The sequence below is a fragment of the Silurus meridionalis genome, chromosome 29 (genome assembly GCF_014805685.1).
Source record: "Silurus meridionalis isolate SWU-2019-XX chromosome 29, ASM1480568v1, whole genome shotgun sequence".
NCBI classification, from domain to species: Eukaryota; Metazoa; Chordata; class Actinopteri; order Siluriformes; family Siluridae; genus Silurus; species Silurus meridionalis.
Window position 1 is genome coordinate 1,967,806 of NC_060912.1, and position 27,835 is coordinate 1,995,640.

Below are 27,835 nucleotides of genomic sequence, written 5' to 3' on the forward strand. Positions count from 1 at the left end.
ATATGAAATGGAAAGAGACAGGAAAGAGAAGGAGAAAGAAAAGTAGATGTAATGGAAAATGCTAAGAAAGGGAAAGGAAAGTAAGAAAATGGAAAACGGAAAAGAAAAAAAGTGAAAAAGAAAGGAGAAGGGAGCGAATAAAGAAAGATATGAAAGAAAGCAAGACAGATGATAATAAAAAAATAATAAAACTAACTAACCAAAAAAAAGAAAAGAAAAGGAAAGAAAGAAAAGAACATGGAATTAAAAATGCAAATAAATAAAAAAAAAGAAAGAATGAATAAAGAAATATCTGGAAGAAATAAGTAAAATAATGCAAATAATGGCAAATAATGATGGAAAGAAAGAAAGAAAGAAAGAAAGAAAGAAAGAAAGAAGGGCGGTGTACTGACAGATTTTGAGTGTTTTCGAGTGGTCATATGGGACGTTTCTGGATCGTTTTTAGCAGGAAACAGTGATTATTGTATCAGTTGCTGCTGGAAAAGCGTCCGTCAGCACTCGCAGCTTCGGTGTTCTGGATCGCCCTCGTTTCAGGGTATTGAAGAGGGCAACACGAAAGAGCAATAAAGAAAAGGGTAATGAGGATAGAAGCAAGTCGGCACATAAATAAATATGTAATTCGCTCCGGCCTAGGATGGTGAGGGGGTAAAAAAAAAGAAAAAAAGAAAAAGAGACAACGAGAGAAAAAGAAAAAGAAATAGAGAGAGGAAAAAACATCTGAGAGAAAGTAATCAAAAGTGGCCTCTTTGTGATGATTTCAGTCTGGTGCATTATTTCTGATGTACTCTCGAGTCCAGTGGGAGCAGTCGCTATTGATTGCGAACCCCAAACACATCTTTCTCTCTCTCTCTCTCTCTCTCTCTCTCTCTCTCTCTCTCTCTCGCTTGCACTCTATGTCTTTCTCATTTATGCGCCAAATAGCTTTGATAAGAAAACAACATGGCGTCAAAGAAAATTGCCCTCTTCACCAGGTATGTTGCCTATAAATCACATGACTGGAGTGACTCGTTAAAAGCATTAGGGATCCTGTACAGTGCAGACATCAATCACGCCATTAGTACAAAAATAATTTAGTATAAACCCTTTTTTTTTAAACACAGCCGCGTTCACACAGGACCAGAAGCCAGAAACCAAGAAAATTCTAATCCACATCCACTGTAGTGAATCAATTTTGTGGAAACCTGACCATAGGATGTGGATGGGAATCTTTTAGGACGTCCTATTCCACATTTAGTTCCTATTTACTGCTCCAATAAGCTCCACTCTTCTGTTAAGAAGTTCCACAAGAGTTTTTGAGATGGTGAGTCACGTGAACTGGATTTCTATCAGGTTGGATCCAAAGCTACTCATCAGAACAGCTTCTACAGTCTGAGGGAAGTTGGAAGGATTCCACAAATTTGTATTCTACCAACCCCCCTTCACTCTTCATCTCTGGGGTAGTTGCATCCTAACAACCCCCTCTTTACTCTCCATCTCTGGTGTAGTTACATTTAAGAACCCCCTCTTTACTCTCCATCTCTGGGGTAGTTACATCCTAACGATGTAACCCCCCCTTATCCAGAGCATTTTTACAATTATATCATTTAAACGACTAAGCTGAAGGGCCCCAGCAGGTGCAGTTCTGTGGTGCTGGGAATTGAAATCATAACCTTCTGATCAGAAGTCCAACATCTTATCCACTGAGCTACTGCTTGAATAAAGCATCTTATTTTAGATATTTCAGTTATTTTGGATTGTCCAATGAAAAAACCCAGTGAAAGAACTGTGATATTTCCGAAGCTTTAAATATAAAGGACCAACGAACCTGACAGCATCTGCCTACTGCCTATTTGTTCCTCTAGACCTTTCCTCCTACAGTCCAACAATTGCATCACTGTCTGTGGTGAAAACCTGCACATCACGAGTGAAACTACGATCACTGTTGAATGTCATTGTCTGGAGTTACGGCTCGACTTCCCCGTGATTGATTCAGCAGCAGTTGTAGGATAATTATAATCATCATCATCATCATCATCATAAAAATAATAATAAAAAGTATTGTAAGAAAGACAGGGAAATCCAAATTAGCAAACTAAGAAAGAGGAACAAGAAAAATAAAAAAAAATTGAAATAGAAACAGAAAGAAGGAAGGAAAGAAAATGTTTTAATTAGGATAGAAAAAATATCTGAAAAAAAAAAAAAAGAAAAGGAGAAGGGAAGATGGGAAAGAAAAGGCAATGCAATCACGAAAATACATGAAGAAATGCAAAGCAAATATGGATTCATGGATGGATGGAAGGAAGATAAAAAGAAAGAAAAATAAAGCCAAGAATGACAAAAATTTAAAAGACAATGGGAAGTTGGGAAGTTTTAACAAAGGAATGATCGATGAGAAAGAAAGAAAGAAAGAAAGAAAGAAAGAAAGAAAGAAAGAAAGAAAGAAAGAAAGAAAGAAAGAAAGAAAGAAAGAAAGAAAGAAAGAAAGAAAGAAAATGTAGGGTAAAGAAAGAAAGAAAGAAAGAAAGAAAGAAAGAAAGAAAGAAAGAAAGAAAGAAAGAAAGAAAGAAAGAAAGAAAGAAAGAAAGAAAGAAAGAAAAAAATAAAAAAAGAAAGAAAAATAAAAAATAAAAAAAAAATAAAGAAAGAGACATTTGATTCATTCTTGCTATTATTTTATCTCGCCTTCTCTTTCTCCATTTCTTCCTCTCTCTCTTTTTCACAATCTCTCCTGCACTTGTTCAACAAAAATAGCGACTTTGGCTCAAACTAGAAAAGCTCTAAATCCTCTTTCTTAGCGTCAATCTTTGTCCAGCTGAAAGCATTTTTTACACCACTCTCTCTCTCTCTCTCTCTCTCTCTCTCTCTCTCTCTCTTATTCGTAATAATGTTTACAGGGTTTATTGTGTAAAAGGGGTGTGTAATGTAATAAAAGCGTGTGTGTGTTTGTGTAGTAAAATACCGAAGGTGTGATTTCCGGAAATAAACAGAGTAGAATAAATGGGTTCAGGCCTTTAGAACAGTGTGATGTCTTTAACAATAACACATGATGGACAGAGCGAACTTCAGGGTCACTGTGGCTCTGAGAAAAGCAGGAATACGATGGAAAATGATCAAAGTCTGGAGCTGGTTTTATCATTCAGAATGATTTAGAAAGAAAGAATGGAATTTTGAAAGAAAAACAGAATCTTAACTACATTGTGGCTTTTCAGTTGCTGATTAAACAGTCATTGTGTAAACACGTACACAAAAAATAAAGAAAGAAATAAAGAAAAAAGAAAGAAAACAAACTGGATGGAAGGAAGGGGGAAGAGAAAACTTTTTGAAAATTCACAAAGAAAACAAAACAAATTTCAAAGCAATCAACAATAAATTAACGGATGAAAGCCAGAAAGATCACAAGAGAAAGAAAAAAAAAGAAGGAAAGACAAAGTTAAGGAAAGCATGGAAGAAGAAGGAGTAAAAATAGGGAAGGGTAAAAAAAAAAGAAAAAGAAAAGGAAGGAAAAAATTGGGGAATGACAAAAAAGGAAAAGAAACAATAAAAATCTAAGCAATCAAGAAGAAACAGGTCAAAAGCAAGAAAGATCAAAATAAAAAGGAAGGAAGGAATGAATGAATAATAGATAAAAATAAAAAAGAAAATAAAAAAAAGAAAGAAAATTGTAAAGAAAAATCCAAAGACAGTAACAAAAAAAGAACAACAGGAAAAGAACCCTTTTTTATTTACTGAATTAATCATTTCCTCTCAGTCTATTTGAGAAAAGAGATAAATCAATACAAAAAAAAAATGAATAAGAAATCTAGAGCAGGTCATGCTCCATCCAACTGGAAACAGCTGGATCTGTAGATCATACTGAAATGATCCAGATGTTCCCTTACACGGGAACTGTTACATCACGACGTGGTGACATCACAACATTGCTCTGTAGAGCTTTGATTTAGTACTAAACAAGGAAAGCGGCTGTATAAGAGAGAGAGAGAGAGAGAGAGAGAGAGAGAGAGAGAGAGAGAGAGAGAGAGTGTGTGTATCGATCCTGGAGGATGGATGAGTGAGAGCTCAGGAGAAGTGCCCAATTGAGCATCAGCAAATAATAAACACACCCCTGAGGCTCGGCCAATTAAAGACCTTCAATCTGAGAGAACAGCCGTAATTCATTTCAATCATGTGGACAATACAATGGAGCCTTTCAATTACTGCTTAAAGAGTCAGTGTGAAAACACACCCACACAACTAGACCGCCAATGCTAAATACAAAAATACACAATAAAAAACGTAAGAAAGAAAAAAAGAGAAAGAGAGCAAAGGAAAGATGGTAACCAAGAAAGATATAAAAGATATGAAAAGAAAATTCAAATCAATTAAAAAAAAAAAATTGAGAATGAGAGCATTATCTTTTTTCTGTCTTGCTTGATTTCCAATGAAAAAAAAAAGTGTCCTTTTCTTTTAATCCCTGTCTTTCATTGTGCGAGAGTAATTAGGAAGGAGCGCTGCCAATCCGTGTCACATTTAAATATACTTTTCAAAATCCTACAGTGTGAGTAGGAACAAAAAGAATTCCATAAATTCCTGTTTTGTTTTTTATATATATGCTGTATGGAAAAAAAGTTTGTGGACACCAGATCACTTTTTGAACGTATGATTCAGTGTTTGCTCTTTTAATATCCTTTTTCTTACCTCTGTGAAGATGTTCCACAAGATCTTCTAGTTTTCTAGATTTAGTGCTGATTCAGCCGGTTTGTAAAGTGTGTGATGTGAGGAGGCCTGGGGTTTAGTCATCTCGATAACATTGTGTTCAGAGCTCTAGAGCAGAAGTTCTTTCACTCCAAACCATGTACAGCATATTTTCATGGAGCTGGCTTTGTGCACTTGAACAGGTTTGGGTCTTCTAGTTCAAAAGGAAAATTCGATGTGTGAAAACCGTGTGCCTCTAAATTTGAAGGTAACAGTTTGAAGAAGGCTGGAAAAGGTGTCGGGCGTCCCAATACATTTGCCCTTATAATGTAAATGTATTGACCTTCCTGTAAGGTAAAGATAGAAAACAATTATTCCCCCCTTTTAAAGTCGTCTTTATGAGCTAATATTAGCAGCGTGCAGATCGTAGTATCTTTAATTAATTGAACGCGCCATAGCGGAGCTCCAGAGGTGTTTCCTACGGACATCTTATCCACTTAAAGGCCTTCAATGAACAATTAAGATTAATTGGGGGAATTTAATTCCGGGTCTATTAGACCCGTTGCAGAAGGCTATCCCGGTCAACTGAGCTAAAGCTGAACTAAAGCATTTCTAATTGAATTTCGCAGTCCGTCAGACAGCGTTCGCTGATCGGAGTTGTTTTATTTCCGACAGATCAGATTTCTGCTGACATTTTAAACCAAATGTCATTTTATCTCAAACTCCACAAACCTGGGAAGAGGGTAGCTGAGTGGTTAAAGAGCCGAAGGTCATGAGTTGAAACCCCCCTGCCAAGGTGCCACTCCTTGGGCTCCTGAGCAACTCCATAGCGGCTCAGTTGTATGTATGTTGCTCTGGAAAAATTATCCAGAAAAGCAATGCTTCTGTGCACAAAGCCAGCTCTTGTGCTTTTCATGGGTTGGCATGAAAGATCTTCTGCTATAATTATTGTGACCTCAACACCTTTGAGATGTAAACTCTAAATGTACCCTAAGTCTCCTCACCTTCTTACCTACATCAGAACCTGACTTTTCTGGCTGAATTTTAAACAAATCTTCTCCAAAATCTAGTGAAACATCTTCTTAGAAGAGTGGAGCTCCTTAAAAAGGCAAATGGGGACCGAATGGTTTGTCCGAGCTCCATAAATTGTTTGAGTTTCCTAAATAAGATGTCAAATCGATTTGACAGTTGTGTTTATTGCCTTTAGATTTTGATGATGACGAGCTGAAGGTCAAGACCCAAAGGCCAAGATCAGCAGACCAGCCGGGAGTGTTTCAAGCCCAAACAGGTAAGCTCTATTTCTCTTTTTTTTCTCCCACTCAGCTCTGGGGAAGAAGATCTGAGGATGCGGATCTGACTCACCCACATGCAAATAAACATGCAATGTGATTACAAGACGTGCAATTAATCCAATTTGGCCAGTCACTCTGTGATGTTGCCTCCATGCAAGGACATTTCGGAAACGACACCCGAAGAGATCATCGCCTGCTGGCGCGCTGGTAGGGATGTGTCCTGGTGCCACCTCCAAGGAAGCTGTATATCCTTCCTCCGGGCGTAGTGAAAAGCAAAAGCAAAGCGATGGCACAAACAAGCAAAGGAAGCGTGGGCCCAGGGCATATGGCCCTTCTCAGAGCTGCCGAGTTCAATTAACATTGGCGTTCTTTCTCCCCTCTAACCTAATCAACAGAACACAGAAGTCAGGCACTCGGGCTTCTGCGTACTGTGGAGGTTGATGCGTATGCAGCTCATGAATCCTTTAAAATTCTTTGTCCTCAATGGAAAAAAGCAATAAAAAAAATTGTTTAAAATGTTATAAGCTTTCAAGTACACTATAGACACTTTTAAAAAGCACCCAAACATTGGGAGGTGCCCCATTCATTTTCCTCAAATCAGCATCAATTCATTATGGCGGATTCCATAAGGTTCCTGAAACATTCCTTTAAAATTGTAGTCTTTGCCTGATTGCATTGAATTCCCGATTGAGATATGGTGGCTGGAAAAAAAAAGGGAAATAAACACCAGATGCCATTATACATAATATTTAATTTAAAATTTAAGCAAAAATCCTTTGGTGTCCCAAGAAAACATTCCCGGACATCATCACACCCAAATTTCACCAGCTTGAACTGTAAGACAGGTTGGGTCCATTGATCGATGTTGATGCAATTCGGACCCTACAAACTGCATGTCACAGAAGATATCAGGATCCATCAAACTAGCCTTAGTTGACAGAAGTGGAACCTGGCATGATCTTCTCCTCAAGCTTTGATTTGTTATGCATTCTCAGATGCATTTCCGGTCGAAGAGTGTTTCCACAAGTGCTGTCCCATTACATGAATACATGAGTACTTTCACAACCATATTTGTGACTTACAATTTAAGCTAACATGCATTATCAGCCCATTTTATGGTGCAATTAGTGTGAAATTGTGCAGCAAATGTATCGAACATGAGTAACACCCACATTTTTTAGTGGTATTATGGTCGAATGATCCAATCGTAGTTGAATGCATAACTGAGTAACACCTCATGATGGTTTTCTTTCAAAATATTTTGGAATTGAGTCAGTGACACTGCTGTATATTTGGGCTACTTGATAATACAGTGTTTAGTGTGAATTTAGACTTGATTGCCAATGTTTCATTTTCAGGAAATTACATGTATGAAGTGGAGGCCCAATGGTTAAGACTCTGGGTTACTAATCAGTAGGGCGGAGGTTCAAGCCCCTTTACCGTCAAGCTGCCACTGTTGGATTCTTGACCATTGCCACTTAACTGTTCTTTGCTTTATAGGTGCTGCATCATGCCTGAACAGACGTTCTTTTCCTGTTCTGTATCCAGGAAGATGCAGCTCTGCCTCTGCTATGTTAATCTATATTCCATAAGACTCTCAGGACACGCCTCGGTTTCGGTTGCGATACGTCATATTCGCATAGCAGCAGCGGTGCTGAGAGAATGCTCTCAAGAAACAGTTTCGTGGGCAGAAATCAATTGACATGGAGAACACAAGTTTTCTGTTATTACCAACCCGAATGTACTGTATATGCTAGAAGTAAAATTTCAGGCAAATTTAATGTGCACATCGATAAAGACCAGTGTAATTAAATGTCATTTTTCCTCACTTCCTTTACTGGTTTTCCTCCTCTTTTACAGGTGATCCAGCGGCCGAAGAGTGGTCTCAGTGGAGTGTGTGTTCGCTGACGTGTGGGCAGGGTTGGCAGGTGCGTACTCGCTCCTGTGTGTCCTCGCCTTATGGCACACTGTGCAGCGGGCCGCTGAGGGAGACGCGCCTCTGCAACAACACTGCCACCTGCCCAGGTGAGCCACAGCATCAAGCAGGTAGAGTTTCCTCTTTATCCCCCACTTCTCCTCACAATACCACCCCCCAGACTGAAAATGTATTGCATGAGTACACACACTTGGCACTAATGGTGATGCAACGATATACAGTTTGCCTGATAATGACTGCACAATGTTTTTGTGTACCTTGGCAGAACATGCACAACAACAAATGGAACAAATGGTCAAACACACACACATTATCTTTTCCATACTCCAGTAGACCAACACATTCATTCTAAAAACACAGTTGTACAGTCAACTGTATGTTGAGTACGACTATATTTCTTCTGTGATTTTTTTTTCCCTTTGGTAGTTTAGATTCCAGAGGTGTCTCAAAAAAACTTGTGCATTTTTCAAAAAAATCCCAAACCCTGCAAAATAAAGCTCAATAAGATTCCCAGACAATCCCTGGGGTTGCTTAATGAATTTCTTGACCTTGTCACAAAACCACTTCCCCGAACTGAATCGCCTACTGTATGAATACGCTTTTTAAATCGAGACAAATTGGCCCTATTTTTTTTCACAAATTGTTTGGTTGATGTGTGATGAGGGAAAAGCTAAGAAATGAAATGAGGACAAAAACCTTGAGAGGAACAAGACTTTAGGTGGATTCCATGACCAATCCTGTGGATACTGTCCCAGTGGTTACACTGCGCTAGTTAGCCGATTCTTGCTATTGATATTGACGTAGAATCTTCCATTTAAGGGAATTATATGAAGTTATATTGATGAAGTTCTCGCAGATTTTCATCTTCCTTGCTGTATGCTCTCAAATCTAGAACCAACGATCTCGATCTGAGCCACTGGGTTACTGATTTGATTTACGGTGTTATACTCATTCATTTGAATTGTGTTTCTAATGACGTCATTTTACGAAGCACCGACACACTGATCTGATTTGTTGCTTGTTTGTATGGCTGTGATCTTGAAATGCTGAAATTTGTGAGGTCTTGAATCAGTTTTTGTTTTAAATACGACGAGTTGACTCATGAACGAGTGTTAGAACATGGCAACTGATCTGAATAAAGCGACGTGTGATGTGCGATTTTCTCGATGACCTCAACATTGAAATTTATATCAAATGCTACTATTTAATCAACAAGTCGCTCTTCAAGGACAAATCTTTGCTATTCATGGTTTTAACATTAACACTATGTATAATCCCTCAAACTTTCAGTAAGTTTTTATCTACTACTAGGTAGGAATCTTAAATATCGCAAATTATGTGCAAGAAATTACATTTCAAAAGATGTAAAAATCAAGACTGCGTTTCATGAACACGACCCCCAAGGCGAGTCTGCATTACCTTCATACAAGCCATTCATGGTTCTCCCCATTTGTTTGGATGATGGAGATCATCCCGTGAGTTAATTACGTACTTATGCAAATGAAAGAACGCATTTTTTCCGCCCGTATTTGATATTCCGCAGTAATATTAATATCCCAACTCGCTTTTTGATGATAAATGTGTTTGTAAGGTTATTTTTACTTTAGTTAGTGCAGTGTGAGGAATCAGGTCAGAGGCAGATGATCCCAAAAAATAATGAATTTATATTCAGGGTACGCGGTTTGGTCACGGATCAGGAAAAGATCTGGAGTGTATATTCATGGGAACAAAAGATTGGCTCTTCATGGATGGTGTGGGACTTGTCAGGTTTTAAAGAGGTCTATGTAAATGATTGTCTCGAGGAACACACAGCTCATTTTGGACTCATTTTAGACTCCAGAGATTCCATATCTATAAATATAGAGTATCTTATTTTACATAAACTTACTCATGGTCATATTTCCCTTATAAATAGTTTAATTTTAATAATATCAGAGGAGCTTCACTTCTTATACACATTATGGAAGTAGTAGGACACGACTTTTCCAGCCATAAGTTCCAGCATGGCAATGCCCTTGTGCACAAAAAGAATCTTGAGCTCCATGAAGATATGCTTTACATGGAATAGAGTGGAAAATTTAGAGTGGCCTGCTATAGGGCTTTAACCTTAACCGTATTGAATAGGCCTTCTCATCTCTCCTACATCAGAACCTGACTTTACTCAACTCGCTGAATGATCCCAAATCTCCACAAGCGCACTCTAACGATCTACCAAGAGTTTGGTACATAAGGGTACTTAAATAAAACTCTATTTATTTATTTATTTATTTATTTATTTATTTATTTATTTATTTATTTATTTATGTATTTATGTATTTATTTATTGCTCTGATTAGATATTAAGTGAGGATGTAATATTTTTGCACCCTAATTAGTTTTTACTGCACTTAACATTCCAGTTTGTATAAATTGTATTAGTTATTTATTATTATTATTATTATTATTATTATTATTATTATTATTATTATTATTATTATTATTATTCATACATTCAATTTGGATTTGTTAATTGAATTTGGCCAGAAATGTGATTATGGATTACCTAGAAAAAGTGATGTAAAGTGCATAAATTCTTTATTTATTTATTTATTTATTTATTTATTTATTTATTTATTTATCTATCTATCTATCTATTTATTTATTTATTTATATTAATATTTATTATTATTATTATTATTATTATTATTATTATTATTATTATTATTATTATTATTATTATATACACATTTAATTTGGATTTGTAAATTGAATTTAGCTAGAAATGTGATTATGGAGTACTTAAAAGTGATCTAAAGTGCATAAGTAATTTGTTTATTTATTTATTTATTGTTCTGATTAGATAATGGCCCAGGATGTAATGCTTTAGTACCTTCAAAAATGATTTTGAACAATTTCATTGCTGGAACATGGTCTAGAAATTCACGCCAATCCGTGGTTGCTATAGAAACTTTATCGCGTTAAATCGAGTGCAATAATATGATTGAAAACATTCGAATCGCAAAAGATCAAGCATTCATCAGCGATGACGTACAAACTGATAATCAAGTGGCAAGAGATCGGAGTGTCTTTGATTGGTTTGTTTTGAAATCGTCGGTCCAAACTCGCGACGGGAGTCAAAACACAGCCAGACGTTTTCATCATCCTGTGGTTCCAGACAGCTGGAATCTGACAAAAAATAGAAATAATTAACAAAGCCTAATACAAAAATCAGACACATGACAAAACACAGTGTCTGTTAGTGTCTATTGGTCTCAATAATGAGCCAGCGAATTTCTATTCAGGACTGAGCCGAGACATAACAACTAACGCAGGGAGTATTTTCAGAAAAAGAATTTCGGACTGGTGCTGTTCGGCTACAAGCACTACGCTACTGAGGTCTATTATTAAGCAGCCATGTTATGGCCACAGCCCACGATGCACCTGGCTTCTCTGTCTTTCTCGCCGTCCTCTTTCATTATGGATGAACAAGTGTGCGAGTGATTTACGCTGACCTTCTGTGTAGCCTATTTATAATTCAGTGGAGAGTGCTATTGTTGTTGCACAGGAGCTAAGAGCAGAAGGGGATTCCCAAGGCTTGAGCTGAACACACACTCACACACACACACACACACACACACACACACACACACACACACACACGCACATATAGACATGCACACACGCCGTGTTTGGCAAAAAATTCTAAATGCACCAAATTAATTTGCCAAAGCAATCACAGAAAAAGTGTATTTTATTTAGAGAGGGATTATTAATCAGAATAGTTCAAGCATGAGCCTCAGAGTGGAAAGTGTTTTTATCTTAATTACATTTTGCTATTTGAATTTTATTTGATCTTTTAAAGAATTAAAAAAATAATAATAATAATCACTACACTCGACCTGTATATACCATATTAAACAGGTAGGAAGTCTGCCGAAAACATTACATATGGACAATCATAACAATATATCAGCACCTGACCAGTATGTGCTTTCTATAATGACTTCTAGGAAGATGTTCCACTAGATCCACTAGAGAATTGTGCTAATGAAGGTGAAGCGAAAAGGCCTGGGGTGCAGCCAGTTTAAAAATTGAACTCAAATGTATTGGAGACCTGTGGAGCAATAGATCTTCCACTTCAACTCATGTTGAAAGATTTTCTGGGCCTGGGTTACAGTTTGCATTCGAGTTCATCTGTTTCATAGGCTTTGAGGTCAGAACTGTAGAGCAGGAGATCTTCCACTTTAACCCATGTAAAGCAGATGGAGATGGTTTTGTGTACAGGAGCGCTCTCCTGCTGGAACAGGTTTGGTTCTTGTTTTTTATGCTGGTGCATCCAAAGTCAACTATACAACTGTGTGCCTCCAAGTTTGGTGAAAAGACAGGTGTCCCAATAATTTGTACATCTATATATATATATATATATATATATATATATATATATATATATATATATATATATATAATGTGTGTATAATGTGTGTGTGTGTGTGTGTGTGTGTGTGTGTGTGTGTGTGTGTGTGTGTGTGTGTGTGTTGGTTTGTGTTGGTTTACACGTGCCTGTACGCCTGTATGTTTGTTGTCACGTTGTATTTGTAGTGTTCCACTTCAGTGGAAATTTGTGCAGCACAGCAGTGAGCTTGCTAAATCGATCTGTCCTTTATTGTTAGTGTGGACATGTACAGTATGCTCTCTGAAAATAAGTGTGCTAAATGCTACCTTTCTTTTCCTCCTTCATTATTTCCATCGCTACCCTCAAGCCTATACGTTTGTGTACATTTACAACAATACTATACGGACAAATGTATTGGGACGACTGACTGTTCCAGGCACACGTCTTTGGACGAAATTTTCCCAATATTTGTTCCAGCTTGACAATGTCCCTGAAGGGGATGGTTGGACTGAAAGATTTTAAATGGGATGCAATAGACATTTATAACAATGTTAATCACTTTTGGGATGAATTGGAATCTCCAAAAACTGAATTAACAAATACACCACAACAGGTAACACATGCACAACGATATTTATATTACAGAAAGTTATTACACAGCACAGCCTGAGGTATGGTTTACACGGCTTACAAGGGTTAGAGTCGAAGTGATTACTGTATAGATTTGTGTCTTCTAATAAGCTACAGCACAGGCCAGGTACCTCATCTGATCCTGCCCTATAATGTTATTGTCCAATCTGGAAATAATTATGATCATATCATTTGTTAAATGCCAGCCTCTGCATATAGTGTGTGTGTGTGTGTGTGTGTGTGTGTGTGTGTGTGTGTGTGTGGTTGGAGGGTGGGAGGTTGGGTTCTGCCTGAATAATGGCTGTGGCCCATGTGATGCTTAAATGCAAAAAGGAAATATTATACAGTACCTTTTCTCATCACTTTGGGATTTTTTTGATAATTCTATAACTTGTTTATTTATTTATTAATTATTGCTCTGCTTGAATAATGACTAAGGATGAAATGCTGTAGTACTTTTGAAACATTTTAACAGTACCAATTCTTATCACATTGGTTTGTATAATAATAATAATAATAATAATAATAATAATAATAATAATAATAATAATTATTATTATTATTATTATTATTATTATTATTATTATTTCTACTTTTAATTTGTATTTGTATCTTTAATTTGCCCAGAAACAAGGGTATAGCTTACATTTAAAAGTACATAAAAGACATTTATTTATTTATTTATTTATTTATTTATTTATTTATTTATTTATTTATTTATTTATTTAAATATTTTCTGTAAATCATGACTGGTGATATAATGCTGTAGCACCTAAAAATCATTTTTATATCACTACAGATGAATTATTATTATTATTATTATTATTATTATTATTATTATTATTATTATTATTAGTTTTAACTTATACTAATTATTATTTGTACATAAATTTGCATGTAAAACTGTATAAAGTACCTTTAAAAAGTGAACTAAGGTACATTAAAAAAAAAAACATTTATTTATTATTTTGTTTGTTAAATGTTCTACTTAAAATAATAACTGGATCTTATGTTGTAATAATAATAATAATAATAATAATAACAATAATAATAACACTAATAATAATAATAATTATTATTATTATTATTATTATTATTATTATTATTATTATTATTTCTACTTTTAATTTGTATTTGTATCTTTAATTTGCCCAGAAACAAGGGTATAGCTTACATTTATTAAAATAATAACTGGATCTTATGTTGTAATAATAATAATAATAATAATAATAATAATAATAATAATAATAATAATAATAATAATAATAATAATAATAATAATAATAATAATCATAATAATAATAATAATAATAATAATAATAATAATAATAATAATAATGTGTCTTTGTTTGTATTAATTTAATTATGAATGCCTTTAATTCGGATTTGTAATAAAATTTTGCCCAGAAACCTCGTTAGGTTCTACCTTTAAAAGTGAATAAAAGGTATATAAAGAAATGTAATTATTTATTTATTTGTCTTTACTTTACTATACTTTATTATACTATTCTATAATATATTGTAGTAAATGTACTGAGAGTGATGGAAACACCATATCATATAGGTTTCTTTTTTTTTGGCTCAGCTGTGATTGAAACATTTTCCTACAAAAGGTTTGCTTCATTTCATTTTGTCCTAGATCATTTTCATGATGAGGAGAGCCCAGTATGTCTTTATAGTGTGTGTGAGGACATTGTCTTGTGTCATTATGAAGAGTCTGTTGAGGTGCCAATCAGCGCTAAAAGATAGGCAGTGTGCTCTTTATGATGGAGTGATTTCATTCAGAGTTAATGGAAGTTCTCTGAATAAGACCTCACAGAGGCATAATTATATCCGAGTTGCAGTAACTGAGATTAATCAGCTGTGTTAGAGCTCCACTTTTTTTTTTGCTTTTTTTTCCCCAGAGTATAGTTGAGTATATTGAACTATCAAGCTGCTGATGTCACCTGGTGGTTATTTTTTAATGAATGATAATTATGTAGAGGTCATTAGTTAAGGGCAAGTTTTCTTCTGGCAACACATTATGATGTTGTCATAGACATGATTAGCAATTTGAGCCTGTGAATTAATATGTTCTAAGTGCTGTGAGCAGCGCTTGCCATTGTTCCGTGTTCTCCGTGTTCTCTTTCATTTTTATTTGGCCGTGTGCCCATGTATTGGTTTTGATCCTGCTTTTAGTTTAGTCCTATTATTGGTTAATGACCTGTTTCATAAATAGTTTTGGCTGTTTCTTCCCTGTAGTTTATTTTTCCTGTGTTGCAAAGTCTTGCCAATTGTCAACTCAAGTTTATTTCTCTTGCGCTTTTCACAACAGCTATTGTCGCAAAACAGCTTTACAGAATTTAACAGTTAAGGTGAGCAATGTGTGTTTATCCCTGATGATAAAGCCAAAGCTTCCTTAGATGTTATGAGGAAGAAACCTTAAGAGGAACCAGACCCTCATCCTCATTTAGGTGATATCAAGAGTGTGATTATAAATCTTTAAAACAATACAAACACCGGAGAGTACCATCAAGATTTGTACCATCATACTTATGTGTTTTTTTATATTAGTTTTGTATTGATGTGACCTCCTTTTGTTAGACACACTTGACATTTGATTTACTCCATCAAATGCACTTCATTGAATGTATCCTTGATCAGCATCTGTATATATTTATAAATTTAAACCCGTGCCAGGACGAACAGATCAAATGCAACTGCATTTTTGCAAGAGTAAAAAAAAAATACTTTACAATTTGTTTAATAATTTACTGTATACATATTACAGAATATTTCTATGCAATTCGAATATTATAGAAAAAAATCCTTTCAGCGGTTTAATATTAAATAGCTTGGTTATAGGCTTATTAGACGAAATAGTCAAAATTAGACTTAATAGACTTATTTTTATGTATGCCATCATAATAATAAATAATAATAATAATAATAATAATAATAATAATAATAATTATTATTATTATTATTATTATTATTATTATTATTAAGGTATTAATTATACATATTACAGAATATTTGACATAATTAAGCCTAAATTGCATGTCAGGAACGACACTGTGTTCAGCACAGCACAGTTGCCTCCACTGATTAGTCTTGGCAATACCACAAGCACAATTAGCATGTCATGCTTCGCAATTATCTAATCAGTCGCTTTCCACGCTGCACGCTAGGTGCGCCTGTTATTTATTTATTAAGATATTCATTTATTTCCTCAGATCCCCTCATGCCTCGTCTTGACCTCTGGTCCAAGTTTATTCAGCCAAGTTTCTTTGCCAAGTGATTGCATAACACGGTTTAACGTGGGCCGGGAGCAAACGGCGGCACACACAAGTCACACTGAACCCAAAAGGTGGCGCTTTTTGCATGTCGATATCCTTTCCAGACCATTACAGACGGATCCGTTTGCTCCTTCAGGGCGCTTCTGTTGCTGCCCCTATGCTGGGTTTGCAAGGGTTTATTTGCTCTATATTGTGACCCAAGTGTTTTGTCACTGTTTTGTAATGTTCTGCTTAGCTGGCTGATGTCCTTCTGATCTCTTTTTGTCTAAATCTCAAATATTTCCACTTAAACAAACTCTCTTAGTCTTCACTTTGAAATTTCTACCTCCTGTAGACACTCTGGCATCCTAAATGATTAGACCTTCTAAGGTTTGATGGATAATGTAATTCATGTGCTGGAGGCAAGAATGACAGGAATGATGAGGGGAAAAAATACAACTGACACCATGTTTTTCATCTATATAAAATGTGGTTCAAAGAAAATCCTTATTAGTAACAAGTGTTTAATTTGTATTTTACCGTTATTTCACCGGAAATTCCCATTGAGACCTGGCTAAGGTGGTTATTTAACCTATTTAACCTTGAGGCCAATCATTTGTCTTTTTCATCACATTCTTTATGACAGACTTAAAAACATTAAGTGATATAAATAAATCAGAAAACATTGTTTAACAATACACAACTGTTCCTCAATGCTGTGCCTTATTAGTTTATTTAGTCCAGAGTTACACTAGATAAGCATCCAGAATATACAAACATATATAGGAAACAGGGTGCTGACCATGGTACTGATCAGGGTACCGACCAATGCAGGAATCCCAAACAGAAAAATAGAGCTCTTCTGCGACTGAAAGAAACACACTCTTCTGCCAAGCCCCAGTCAGCATGCTACAAGGCCACACTCCAGAGCCACCAAGAGGATCTGTGAAATGCTCTGAAGTGCTGCATCAGCCCCTACAAGTGTCACACTCTAGCAGGGGGATTCAAAGAAGGCTCAGACCTAGGCCAATAACACCAAGTAAAAATAAAACGTCAAGAGATCCTGAGCTAGAAGAAAAAAATGTTGTACTTTAGAAATACCAGCAATTTGGGACAAATTATGCAAAAATACCACTCATAAAACCCCTCAAACCCCTCAGATAGTGACTCGTATACAATGAACTGACTCACCTCTCACTTTGGAAAATTCTAGAAATGAAGTGATCCATGAATTCTGCATTTACTTCTTTGACTTATTATTCCATGAAGGAATCCCTGTGGATAATTATTATCAGTGGCCTTGATGGGACTCAAAGATTCTGTGAAAATCTAGACAAAACAAACTAGTTCATTGTTCATGAAAGAAACAGAAAATGTATTAGAATAATCAGGTTCTCCATGTTGAGTCTGGCAGAAGGTAGCAATGTCATCCTAGGGATCATTTTCAACTGGCCCACGCTTCCAAAATGGGAGATTTGCAGGTTTTCAGATAAACTGAGAGAAATCGGAGGAGGTGTATGTGAAATTAATTGCTACTGGAAGTAAATCCTTTTTTATTTTTTTTTTCGTGCCCTACTTCGTTTGCCAGATGGACATTTGTTAGATGGTAGATGGTATGTAATGAAATTATTCATGGATCACTTTATTTCCACTATATATGTACATTATATAAACGAAGTATAGGGACACCTTACTTTTCCAACCATATGTGGCATTTTCCAAACTGTTACCATATTTGTACCATATAATTGGTCCTTCAAAACAACTAGGGGACCAAAAGCTTTTCTTGGACTCTATGAAGATATGCTTTACATATGTTGGAGTTTAATATATCCTGTTATAGAGCTGTGACCCAAACACCTTTGGGATGAATTGGAACACTGACTGCACCCCAGGCCTCCTCACATCACTGACATCAGTACCTGACATTACTAACTGGTTGAAAGACCACAAATCTTTACAACCACACACCAAACCTTTCGCAGAAGGAGGGAAAGTTAATGTGGAATGGAAGGTTCAGAAAGAAGAAACTAATCTTATGGTCAGGTGTCTACAAACTTTTTGTATTTATAGTGTACCTTCAACAATACGTTAATACAGAAATAGTGGCAGTTTTTTGAGTCCTTGAGGTTTAATTACAGACAAAAATAGCAGTGAAAATAAAAAAAGTGTGAAAAATCAATGTCAAGATGCCGACGATAGGTAGAAAATAAAAATGAAGACAAGGTACTGATCAAGAAACTTCTTGAAGCAAAGGTAAGACTTCAGAAGTATTTCATTAGTGGACTTGCTTAATAGGGAACCGGGAAGAGGAAAGTGTTCTTGGTTTGTGTTAGACACATGCTAACATAATGTAGATCAGGTTGTATTTCATAAATTACATGGAGAACAAATATACAAACAACGTTTGTTTGAGTTATAAGGCTAGCAGAGTTTCAGAGATCTGGAGATTAATGAAGCTCAAGGAAACCCCCTAGATTCAGATGGTCTGGGCTGCTCAGGGGCCCAGAAGTGGCAGCTTAGTGTGGCTAAAATTTGTACTTACAACCTTCAGATCCAAAGCTCAATGCCTTAACCACTAAGCTGTCACCTCTCCATCTATCCATCCATCCATCTATCCATATTAAATTTGCCATTTGCCCTCTTGCATATTGACTTAAATTGATTTCATTCGTTAACATACAACTTAGCAGCTTTGGGGTTAAGGGCCTTCCACAGTGGCCCTGAAATGGAAGCTAGGTGTGGCAGGGATCTGAACCCAAGACCTTCCACAAATACAAAGTCCAGTTCCTTAACCACTAAGCTGCCATCTTTCCATCAATCTAAAACAACCAACCAGATATCATCAAAATTGCATTTAATTCTTCCTTTATATATCCCAGCGATGTTAGGAATCTGGGGGCAGAACACAGAGTCAGCCATAATGCAGCACCCTTAGAGCACTGAGAGTTAAGGGCCTTGATCAGGGGCCCCAAGAGTGGCAGCTTGGGCTTGAGCCCTTAACCCTCTAATCAGTAAGCCAGAGTCTTACCACTGAGCTCCCATCTCCCGGTGTCATCCTGATGAAGAGACTAAAACACAACATACACCCCATGCACTGCCTCTTCACTTTATCACTTCACTATGCTTGGTATACTCAAACCTGCACGTTTGTATGCGGATGAGCTCTTCTCGATGTCCAGAATGAAAAACGGCACTCTTCCCTCCTTTCCTTTTCTTTCTCCATCACTTTGTGTGAGTTTTTCCACTGCTCAGTGTTCGACTTAAGCTGTGCCTCTTTTAAGCTTTGCACTACAGAGCGAGATCAATTATTTATCGGCATACATAATTCATGCAACATCCCTGCTCGACACAGTGCAGGCTCGCTTCTCCCTCCTCCCTTTTTTTTTTTCTCTTTCCAAACCTTCTTCTCGTCTTTGCTCCCCTCAGAAATCCTTACTGCTCTCCCATGATCCCCCTATCCCGCTCTTAAATCTCATCCGTCTCTCCAACCCCGGCACCTCTCATCAAATCTCAGTAACCCTTTTCAACATTCGGCGGCGTTTCTATTTTCGTGTCTCTTTCTGTCGGTGTGTGTATGAGTGTGTGTGTGTGTGTGTGTGTGTGTGTGTATACCCCTCCTACTCAAGCATCCACCTCACTTCTTCTGTCTGTCCTTTCCCGCTTTTAATTTTCTCTCATTCATGCGTGCACCTTTATCTCACCTTGTCCATTTCCTTGCAGTGCTGAGAAGCTAGTCTGAATTAGCATCGAGTTGCTTTTGCTAACAACGCACTGATTGGCTTCTCCGCTCGTGCATTAAAGCCAATCACGGGTTTAAATGAACAGGAGGGACGAACAGGCTGCTGTATGCCCTGTGGGCCATGTAGTTCTTGTGCCTGCTTGGTTATCTGGCTGGCATGCTTTTTCGCTGTTGTTGCAAATGCGGTTTTCTGGCAAGAAGCCTCCCTTCTCTCCGGCATTTCATTATTCACTCTCACTGTGCAGTTTACAGCCATCTGGGTCGTCAGTGTAGGACCAGGAAACAAAAATCTATCCCTTGTACATCCGTGTACTTTCCAAAAGTCTGACTGCAAGACCATATATCCACGAAAGAAAAATGTAGGACATCGAGCGTGTAAAAGTCACATTTGTTTTTCCTTTTTCGGCTGATCCTTTGAGGGGTCACCACCTTATCAGATACACTGTCACCATACCACGCGTCCTGTACAACTGCCTCTTTCAAACCAACCACTTGCATGTCTACTCCATCTTTAGCATTCCCCTAAAAATATACCCCATGTTTCTCCTCTGCACATGACCAAACCATCTTGATCGCCCCTCTCTAACCTTGTCTCCAGAACGTCCTACCTCTCTATAATAACCATGTTTCTAATACTTTGTGTCTTTAACCCTGCCACATCCAGCCCCACCTACTGGCTTTTTCTCAATGCTACTTAACCATACAATAAAGCAGGTCTCACCACCGTCTTCAAAATGTTCCCTTTTACTTTTTTGCCAATACCCTTCTATCTATTCCAAATCCCTCTTTTCATTTTTCTCCACCCTTCCTGCATGCATTACTTTGCACAGTCAACCCTGGGATTTAAACTCTTCCACCTTTACTCCCTTAACTCCTTGCAACTTCCCTCCCTCTCATTCACCCACTTTCACTGCACTTCCAGCATGTACCTCCACTTCTATAGGCACGTCCCAACCTGTTCCCTACTCTCGCCACTTATCAATTCAACTTCATTGTCACCTATAGTTAATCATGTGATGTCAAGTCATCAAAGGCAGAAACTATATAAGAAACATGGACCATAACAATGTCAGCCATGGCCCATTTCCACTAATTGCTTACTCCAAATGCGACATCCATGTGCCATGATGGTGCAGTGGCTGATGGGAATTGTAGTCTATACATCATGGCACGCGTGCAGGATACGTAACTATGCTGTACAAGCTGTAAAGGCAAACGTGTCATTTCTTTAGTAAGGAAATTACAGATAAATGACAAGTCAGACTTTTGGACTTTATGGCGCACCATTTGATACGTTACAGTAAAAAATATGACCCCTTTTCCTGGATTTATATTCCGTGCAACTCTAAGGCTGGGGGATACCTCATGTTGCTGCATGTATGTACTCGGTCATATTCTGTACATTTTCCTACATTATTCCACTAATTCACTTGGAACATTCTTCTACCATTCTCATGGCTTCAGAAAACATGGCGGCTGTGTTCTCATCTCTTTCATTGCCCTGTAACAATGTTCCTTGTTGCCATTATACATTTACATTTATGGCACTTGGCAGATGCCCATATCCAGAGCAACTTACATTTATCTCATTTATGCAACTGATGGGGTTAAGGGCCTTGCGCAGGGCCCCAGGAAGTGGCAACTTGATAGTGCTGGGATTTGAACTCACAACTTTTCAAGCCAAAGTCCAATGCGGTCCATCAATAATACATTAGTTGTGTCTATCAGCTGAGAACCCATGGTGTAGGATGTCAATTTTTTCTCCACAAACCTCTCCAACAATTGGTATAAATAAAGATGTGTTAAAGATATTGGTGTTTGCAGTGCGTGGCCTCTGGGAGGAGTGGTCGGCATGGAGTCTGTGCTCGGTCTCGTGTGGCCGGGGCTCTCGGACTCGGAGTAGGAGCTGTGCTGGCCCTGAGGGCCGAGCCGAGACCTGCCCTGGTCTTGATCTGGAAAACAAACTCTGCTATATAGCTGTGTGCCCTGGTTAGTATCATTTCCCATCACTTCATCCTGCTCATCTTCACAACAGCCATTTTTTTTGTTGTGCCGGTACTATGTCCTTGTTAGTATGGTTGTTCTCTGGACGTCCACTGTTTTGTTCGTTTGTTTCTGCACTTGTCTTTGTCACAGTCTTTTACTGTATATAGTGAAAAAATATTTTTGGTTTGTTCTGTTTTGTTTGTCCACAGTAGATTATTTAGCTCTGTTTATGTTGCTTTGCACTGATAGAAATAAACTCTGTGTATTTATTATGTTCTCACAAATAAAATACTCTCAAGCTGTTCATTGCAACTAGTGCTCATTTAATGATCATCATCACGCAGCCACCCTCATGCTCTCTATCAAAGACAGAATCGGGCCATGTGTTTCACACTCATCAGTGATGTCCTGCCTGAGTCAATCCACCTCATTATGATGCCACAACCATGAATATTATAGAGAAAAGTATGAAATCTCATACAGTGAGAATGAATGCCGTTGCTAAGAAACCCAATGAACGCCATTCAGCAAGACTCCTTTCACTGTAGCCACAGCTGCACCAACCACACACATAATCTCTAGCAGGAGCATCAATATTAACCTCTGGTTGCATTTTTTGTACATTCATTCATTTGAAATTTGAAATGAAGACAAATTGAGTGTTTGTGTGCGAATTCCCAGGAAAAGAAAATGCAAACGTTTAAATGGTTCCTGAAAAAGCTTAACGCATGTTTTGAACTGTTCAGCTTTTCGTAAAAATGTCCTTGTAAGTGGATTTGTGACCAAATCAATCTTTTCTCGTTGGTCATTCATTGTGGACTGAAAAAAACAAAACAAAAACAGAGATCAAATTCACATGCATAGATTTGAGCTGGTGCAGTTTGCTACAGGTTGCGAGTCTGACTAGTGCGGTCTCTGACAGTCCGATCAAAAACACGTGAAAATGCAGACGTGACAGAGCGCCTTCCAGAGGCCTTAAAGAAAATTATTGGTTAAAGCAACAGCTTCAAGCAACATGAAGTTTATGCAAAAAAAAAAAAAAAAAAAACAGGTCCTGATCCTGCAATACGTGATGTGACAGCTGAAATCTGATTGGATAGAAATGCCAATGCAATATTATTAGAGAAATGCTCTGGAATAAACAGAATAGACTATTTATCATTTAATACATATTCATGGACAAAAATATCTATAAAAGGTAAGATATTGATTGTGATGTCCCTGACAGGTAAAAGATACATTTTGAATTTGTATTATAAGAAGATGCTGCAGTAGCTTCTCTGTATATACACAAAGTGCAGTAAGCTGCTTTGTTTTGACCATTAATCATGACATACAACCACAAACACCGCCAGTGTGTCGTTTGTTAATTAGCGCAGGCTAAATCACATACTATAATGTTGTACCGGAAAGGAATGGTTTGCTAGAGGACATTCTTCTAGGCTGAATCGGCTTTTTTGAACTAAAGAAAAGAGATCAGTTAATAGTGAAATAAACATTTAAAGTCTTTGTCTATGTTTCAGCACTGTTTGTGCTTTTTGTTAGGCTAAACTGTAATCAAGCACTGAAGCAGAAATTTGTTGGTTTGTTTCAAATAATTTCAGTGGGCTGTAAACAGGACTCGCTTTACAGATCCCGGGAAGGAACCCTAATGTGGAAGCAGCACAATCTGGGACTGAGGGCGAAGCTAATGTGCAGTGCAGTTAATCCAAAGAGAGCAGTACCTAGTCATAGACACCAGCATGACATGTCTTTTGGAGGTGGTCACTTAGTGGTTAAGGCATTAGACTCTAGTTCTGAAGGTCAGATGATCAAATCCCAGCACCAAAAATCTGTGACTGCTGGGCCTTTGGGACCTTTAACTGCTTTGGATAAGGGTGTCTTCCAAATACCAGATATGTTATTCTTATCAGTAGGCCCTGGGTCTGCTCTGGGATCTCAATCCAGTCTGAGGTGTCTGACACTACTCTACCAGAAACCAACCTGGGAGCATTTGTGAAAGGATGGTCAGCTTCTGGAAAAGAAGTATTAGACACCTTCCACTTGATGGACATCCCAGGGGTGAACCAGGCACTGCTGAAAAGATCATGTCTTACAGTTGCCAGTGGCTGGAAATAGACACTTTCTGATCAATTGTGGCCTGTTGCTAATGTGAGCATGAAGGTTTCTTAGTGTCTTTAGCAGAAAATGATCTGAGAGCATCTCTGAAAGGTGCCCCCCAAACCACCTCAACTGACTGGTACTTTTCAATGTAAAGACTACTGATAATGGTGTGATTTCTAGAGTAGAAAAGCATGTTTTCTGGTTAGTTCCTGGTAGCGTATGATGGACATTGTAGCCCTGACTCAGGGACTGCTGAAAAGTCACAGATGTCACAGGTGTCTGTGGCGAGGGATAGACAAGTCCTGACAGGATGTGGCCTGTTGCCAATGTGACCCCTTCCAGGAAAAATGAAGGTTTCAAGGTTTCTTTGCTGACCTGAAAGCATCCTCGACAGGTGCCCCTGAACCGTCTCAATTGGCTGGTGCATCTTAAACATATAAAAATTATGCACATTTGAACAGCTTTTACACTTAAAAATGTAGCTGAGAGGAAAAGAATATCGCATGTTGTGATCTTCTCTGATACACAGAACAATAGAGATGCTATATCTGAATAAATGATGTGGTGGGAGGAACTGTTTGCATTCCGAGTGGGAGTTTTATGGATTCCAGTAACACAAATTAACATTTTACACAGAGGAAAAATGGCCATTTGCTAGTAGTTAAATGGTCCGTATTAAATTTTATAAGCAACAAACACCTTATCAAAATTTCTTTTTGTTTTGTTTTGTTTATTCACACAGGGAAGCACAAAGTCAACCCACTGTGTAAGGAATAAAATCTTGTGTAGAAATCCTGTAGTCAAAAAACTAGCATGGTACTAAGTCCTAGACAATGAAGCTAATGCTTTTCAGCATTGTAGGTACCACAATTTGTCAAAACATTTATCAACAAAATAATTTTTATTTTATTTTTATATATATATATATATATATATATATATATATATATATATATATATATATATATATATATATATATATATTTTTTTTTTTTTTTATTTTTTTTTTTTTTTTGAGCCGATCGTCAAATTGGAATTTTACCATGAATCGTGTGTAAGTTTTTTTCTGCAAACAAGATCCACAGGATAACAGATAATGATGTAAGCAGTACACTGATAATCCAAGCAAACTTTGCAAAAGAAGTTCAACTAGCTGTGGGCCGTCTTGAGTGAAGGCACCATAATCCCATGAGTTTGCTCTATAGATCTCTTCTAGACATCGATGCTCTTGTGTTTTTTCTTCTTTAGCCGAGACTAATCTACAGCATAGAGCATGTCTTTGCCTTTTTAATGATAGACTTAGCTGTAAAAAGAAATAAAACCCACAGAAATACACACCCATGTGGTAGATTTCTGTTTTGCTTACTACAGTGTAAAATGCTAGGATTTCGACTGCTTCTTCAGAGACTTCCACAGTAGTGCATTGGAACAAGGATGAAAGCGTTCTTGTGTCCGTTAGCACTGCAGAACTGAGGGCTTTTCAAAATCAGTTGAAAAGAAACTCTTCGAGAAGCCTTGTCTTCCTTCGTCATGGTGGACTGAGTTGCTTTCGGCACTGAAACTTTCCCTAAAGGCATCTGGTGCTCGCTATATAAACATCCAGTTGACTGACAGCTGACAAATCAGTGGAAAATCCTGTCCTGAAATCATTTCCTGAAATAGGGTTTTCTCTTCATTTTTGTTTTTCAGCTTCAGATTTTTCTAACAAAATTCCATTCTTCATGGTGGTGGTGGTCACAGGGCTAAGGTCAGTCCACACTTGGTAGGGTCTATTCCCTCCCTAGCAATAGACCCTACCCCTTCCTGAGATATCTTTACACATTCCCAGGATACCCTGGGTCTGCTCTGGAACCTCCATCCAGTGGATAGATTTTTTACCAGGAGAAACCTTGGAGCATTCTTACAAGGTTAAATATTAACACAGAAATGACTAAACTAATAGGATTATTTAGTGTTGCATTTATATGTGGATATATGGTGTAACATTTAGCCACACAACTTATGTATCTATACACACACACAGAATTTACAGGCTAAGTTTAACAACTTTTTCTCTATCTCTGCTCCCCTCCTTCACCCTTATTAGCATTAGCATTTCATTCGCTTTCATCCAGCTCGGATGGACCAAAATGGACGACTCCAGGCTTATTTAAACACATCCAGCAGATGTGCATGCACCTGTTTGTGTGTGCTGACTCTTCTTTATTGCGGTGCTGTCACCTTTCATGAGCAGGCTTTTTGCGGCTCTCCGATTAGTTATTACCTCATTGCGATGAGCAATAAATCATTCGACTGTTACATTTCAATTTGGCTCCGGTTTGAACAGTCCGGAAAACCTCCATTAGGCTGCCAGGCGAAGGTGTACAAGGTGACGTCCAATCTCCGAGAATGTCTTTGATTCGAAGTGGCATTAGCAAGCAGCGCCAGCCAATCAGCTCGAGCGTCGGTTTTTGACTGACGATGATTACGGCCTGTCTGCAAGCAAATCCCTTGCGTCCATCCTCCGGAGCGTTTTGTTTTTTTCCCCGCTCCAGACCATCTCACCTTACTCATATTCAAATGTCAAGCTGCGAGACCATCAGTGACATGCAATTCACTCGCAGCAATTAACGCCAGGCAGGGTCAGGTCGTGTCAGCAGGCACTTCAACTACTCGCTGAAGCATGGTGGGCCACGAGAATCACTTTGGACATGGCAAATTATGTTAGTATCATGGTTATTTCTTCCTTACAGGGCCACACATCCCTTTATTACATTTTCTTTTGGAGCTAGAACTTATAATTTGAATTTCTGCTCCCATTATCTGTGCAAACACATTGTTAATCGATTGAACAGGCACGTATGCAGCAACCTAAATCTAGCTGCTATATCACTGAAAAAATTTCAGTTTCATTTCAGTTCCATTTTACATTTAGTCCCCATTTGATCTTCCAATATCCTTCACTCTTTTGAAAGATGTTCCACTAGATATTGGAGATATTTCTGCTCATTCAGACAGTTAATACAGTCCGAAACTAATAGAAAGATGTAGGTGAGGAGCCCCGGGGTTCAATCAGCAATCCAACTCCAGTTTATCCCAAAGTTCCTCAGTAGGGTTGAGGTCAGAGATCTAGAGCAGGCCACTTAAGACCTTCCACTCAAATTTATGAAAGGTTTGAGACTTTTAGTGAAGTGAAGGAAAAATGGTATACAACCTCTACAATCATGTGCCTACAAGTTTGTTTTGTAGAATTTGAGGAGAAACCTACATATAATTGGAAAAGTCAGATGTCTCAATACATGGTGTAGCAGCTATGAATTGATGTGAAACCCATCTTGATCTTGCCCCCCCTCCTTACTTTCTGATTAACCTCTCCATGTTTAAAAATTTCTGATGATGGCTATACAGTCAACACGTTAGCCAAAGTAGAAGCTTCAGACAAAGGTGACAGCCCTCTGGATTCACTGTGTAAAAGCATTGCTCACACTGATAAGCACTAAAAAGAGATGATTCCATTTAGGTTCATACCATGTGTTGGATTTGCAGCCAAAGTTTATGTGCTGGGTTGCTGCACGGTAGGTTGGGGGTTCAAACCCCAGTATTGCCAAGCTGCCACTCTTGGGCCCTTGAGCAGAACTCTTAACCCTCTATGCTCCATGGGGTGCTGTATCATGGTTAACTCCAGCTTCCTGACATCGCTGGGATACCCAATGATGAATTTTACTGTGTTTTTCAAATTTCTCACTAGCAAGCTTGATTACAGTAGTGGACTCTTTACTGGGCTTTTCTGGAATCTTCTTCACACATCAGACAGCTGCAGCTCATTCACAACGCTGCTGCAGATCCTTATACTGCTCCCATTCAGCTACAGAAGCGCCTACAAAGCGC

General features: G+C 37.7%; 1 protein-coding gene across 8 annotated transcripts in view; it reads left to right on the top strand.

The window, feature by feature from the left end:
• Positions 1–27,835, top strand: part of adgrb2 (adhesion G protein-coupled receptor B2) — a 333,861-nt gene that overhangs the window by 143,063 nt on the left and 162,963 nt on the right. For 6 of the 8 annotated variants that reach the window (XM_046843925.1, XM_046843929.1, XM_046843931.1 and 3 more), the window contains exons 3-4: positions 5,858–5,938; positions 7,803–7,988. In XM_046843925.1, coding sequence (XP_046699881.1) covers positions 5,858–5,938; positions 7,803–7,988 — 267 coding nt within the window. The remainder of the gene's footprint in view (positions 1–5,857; positions 5,939–7,802; positions 7,989–27,835) is intronic. The other 2 variants (XM_046843927.1, XM_046843933.1) reach the window with 1 other exon arrangement.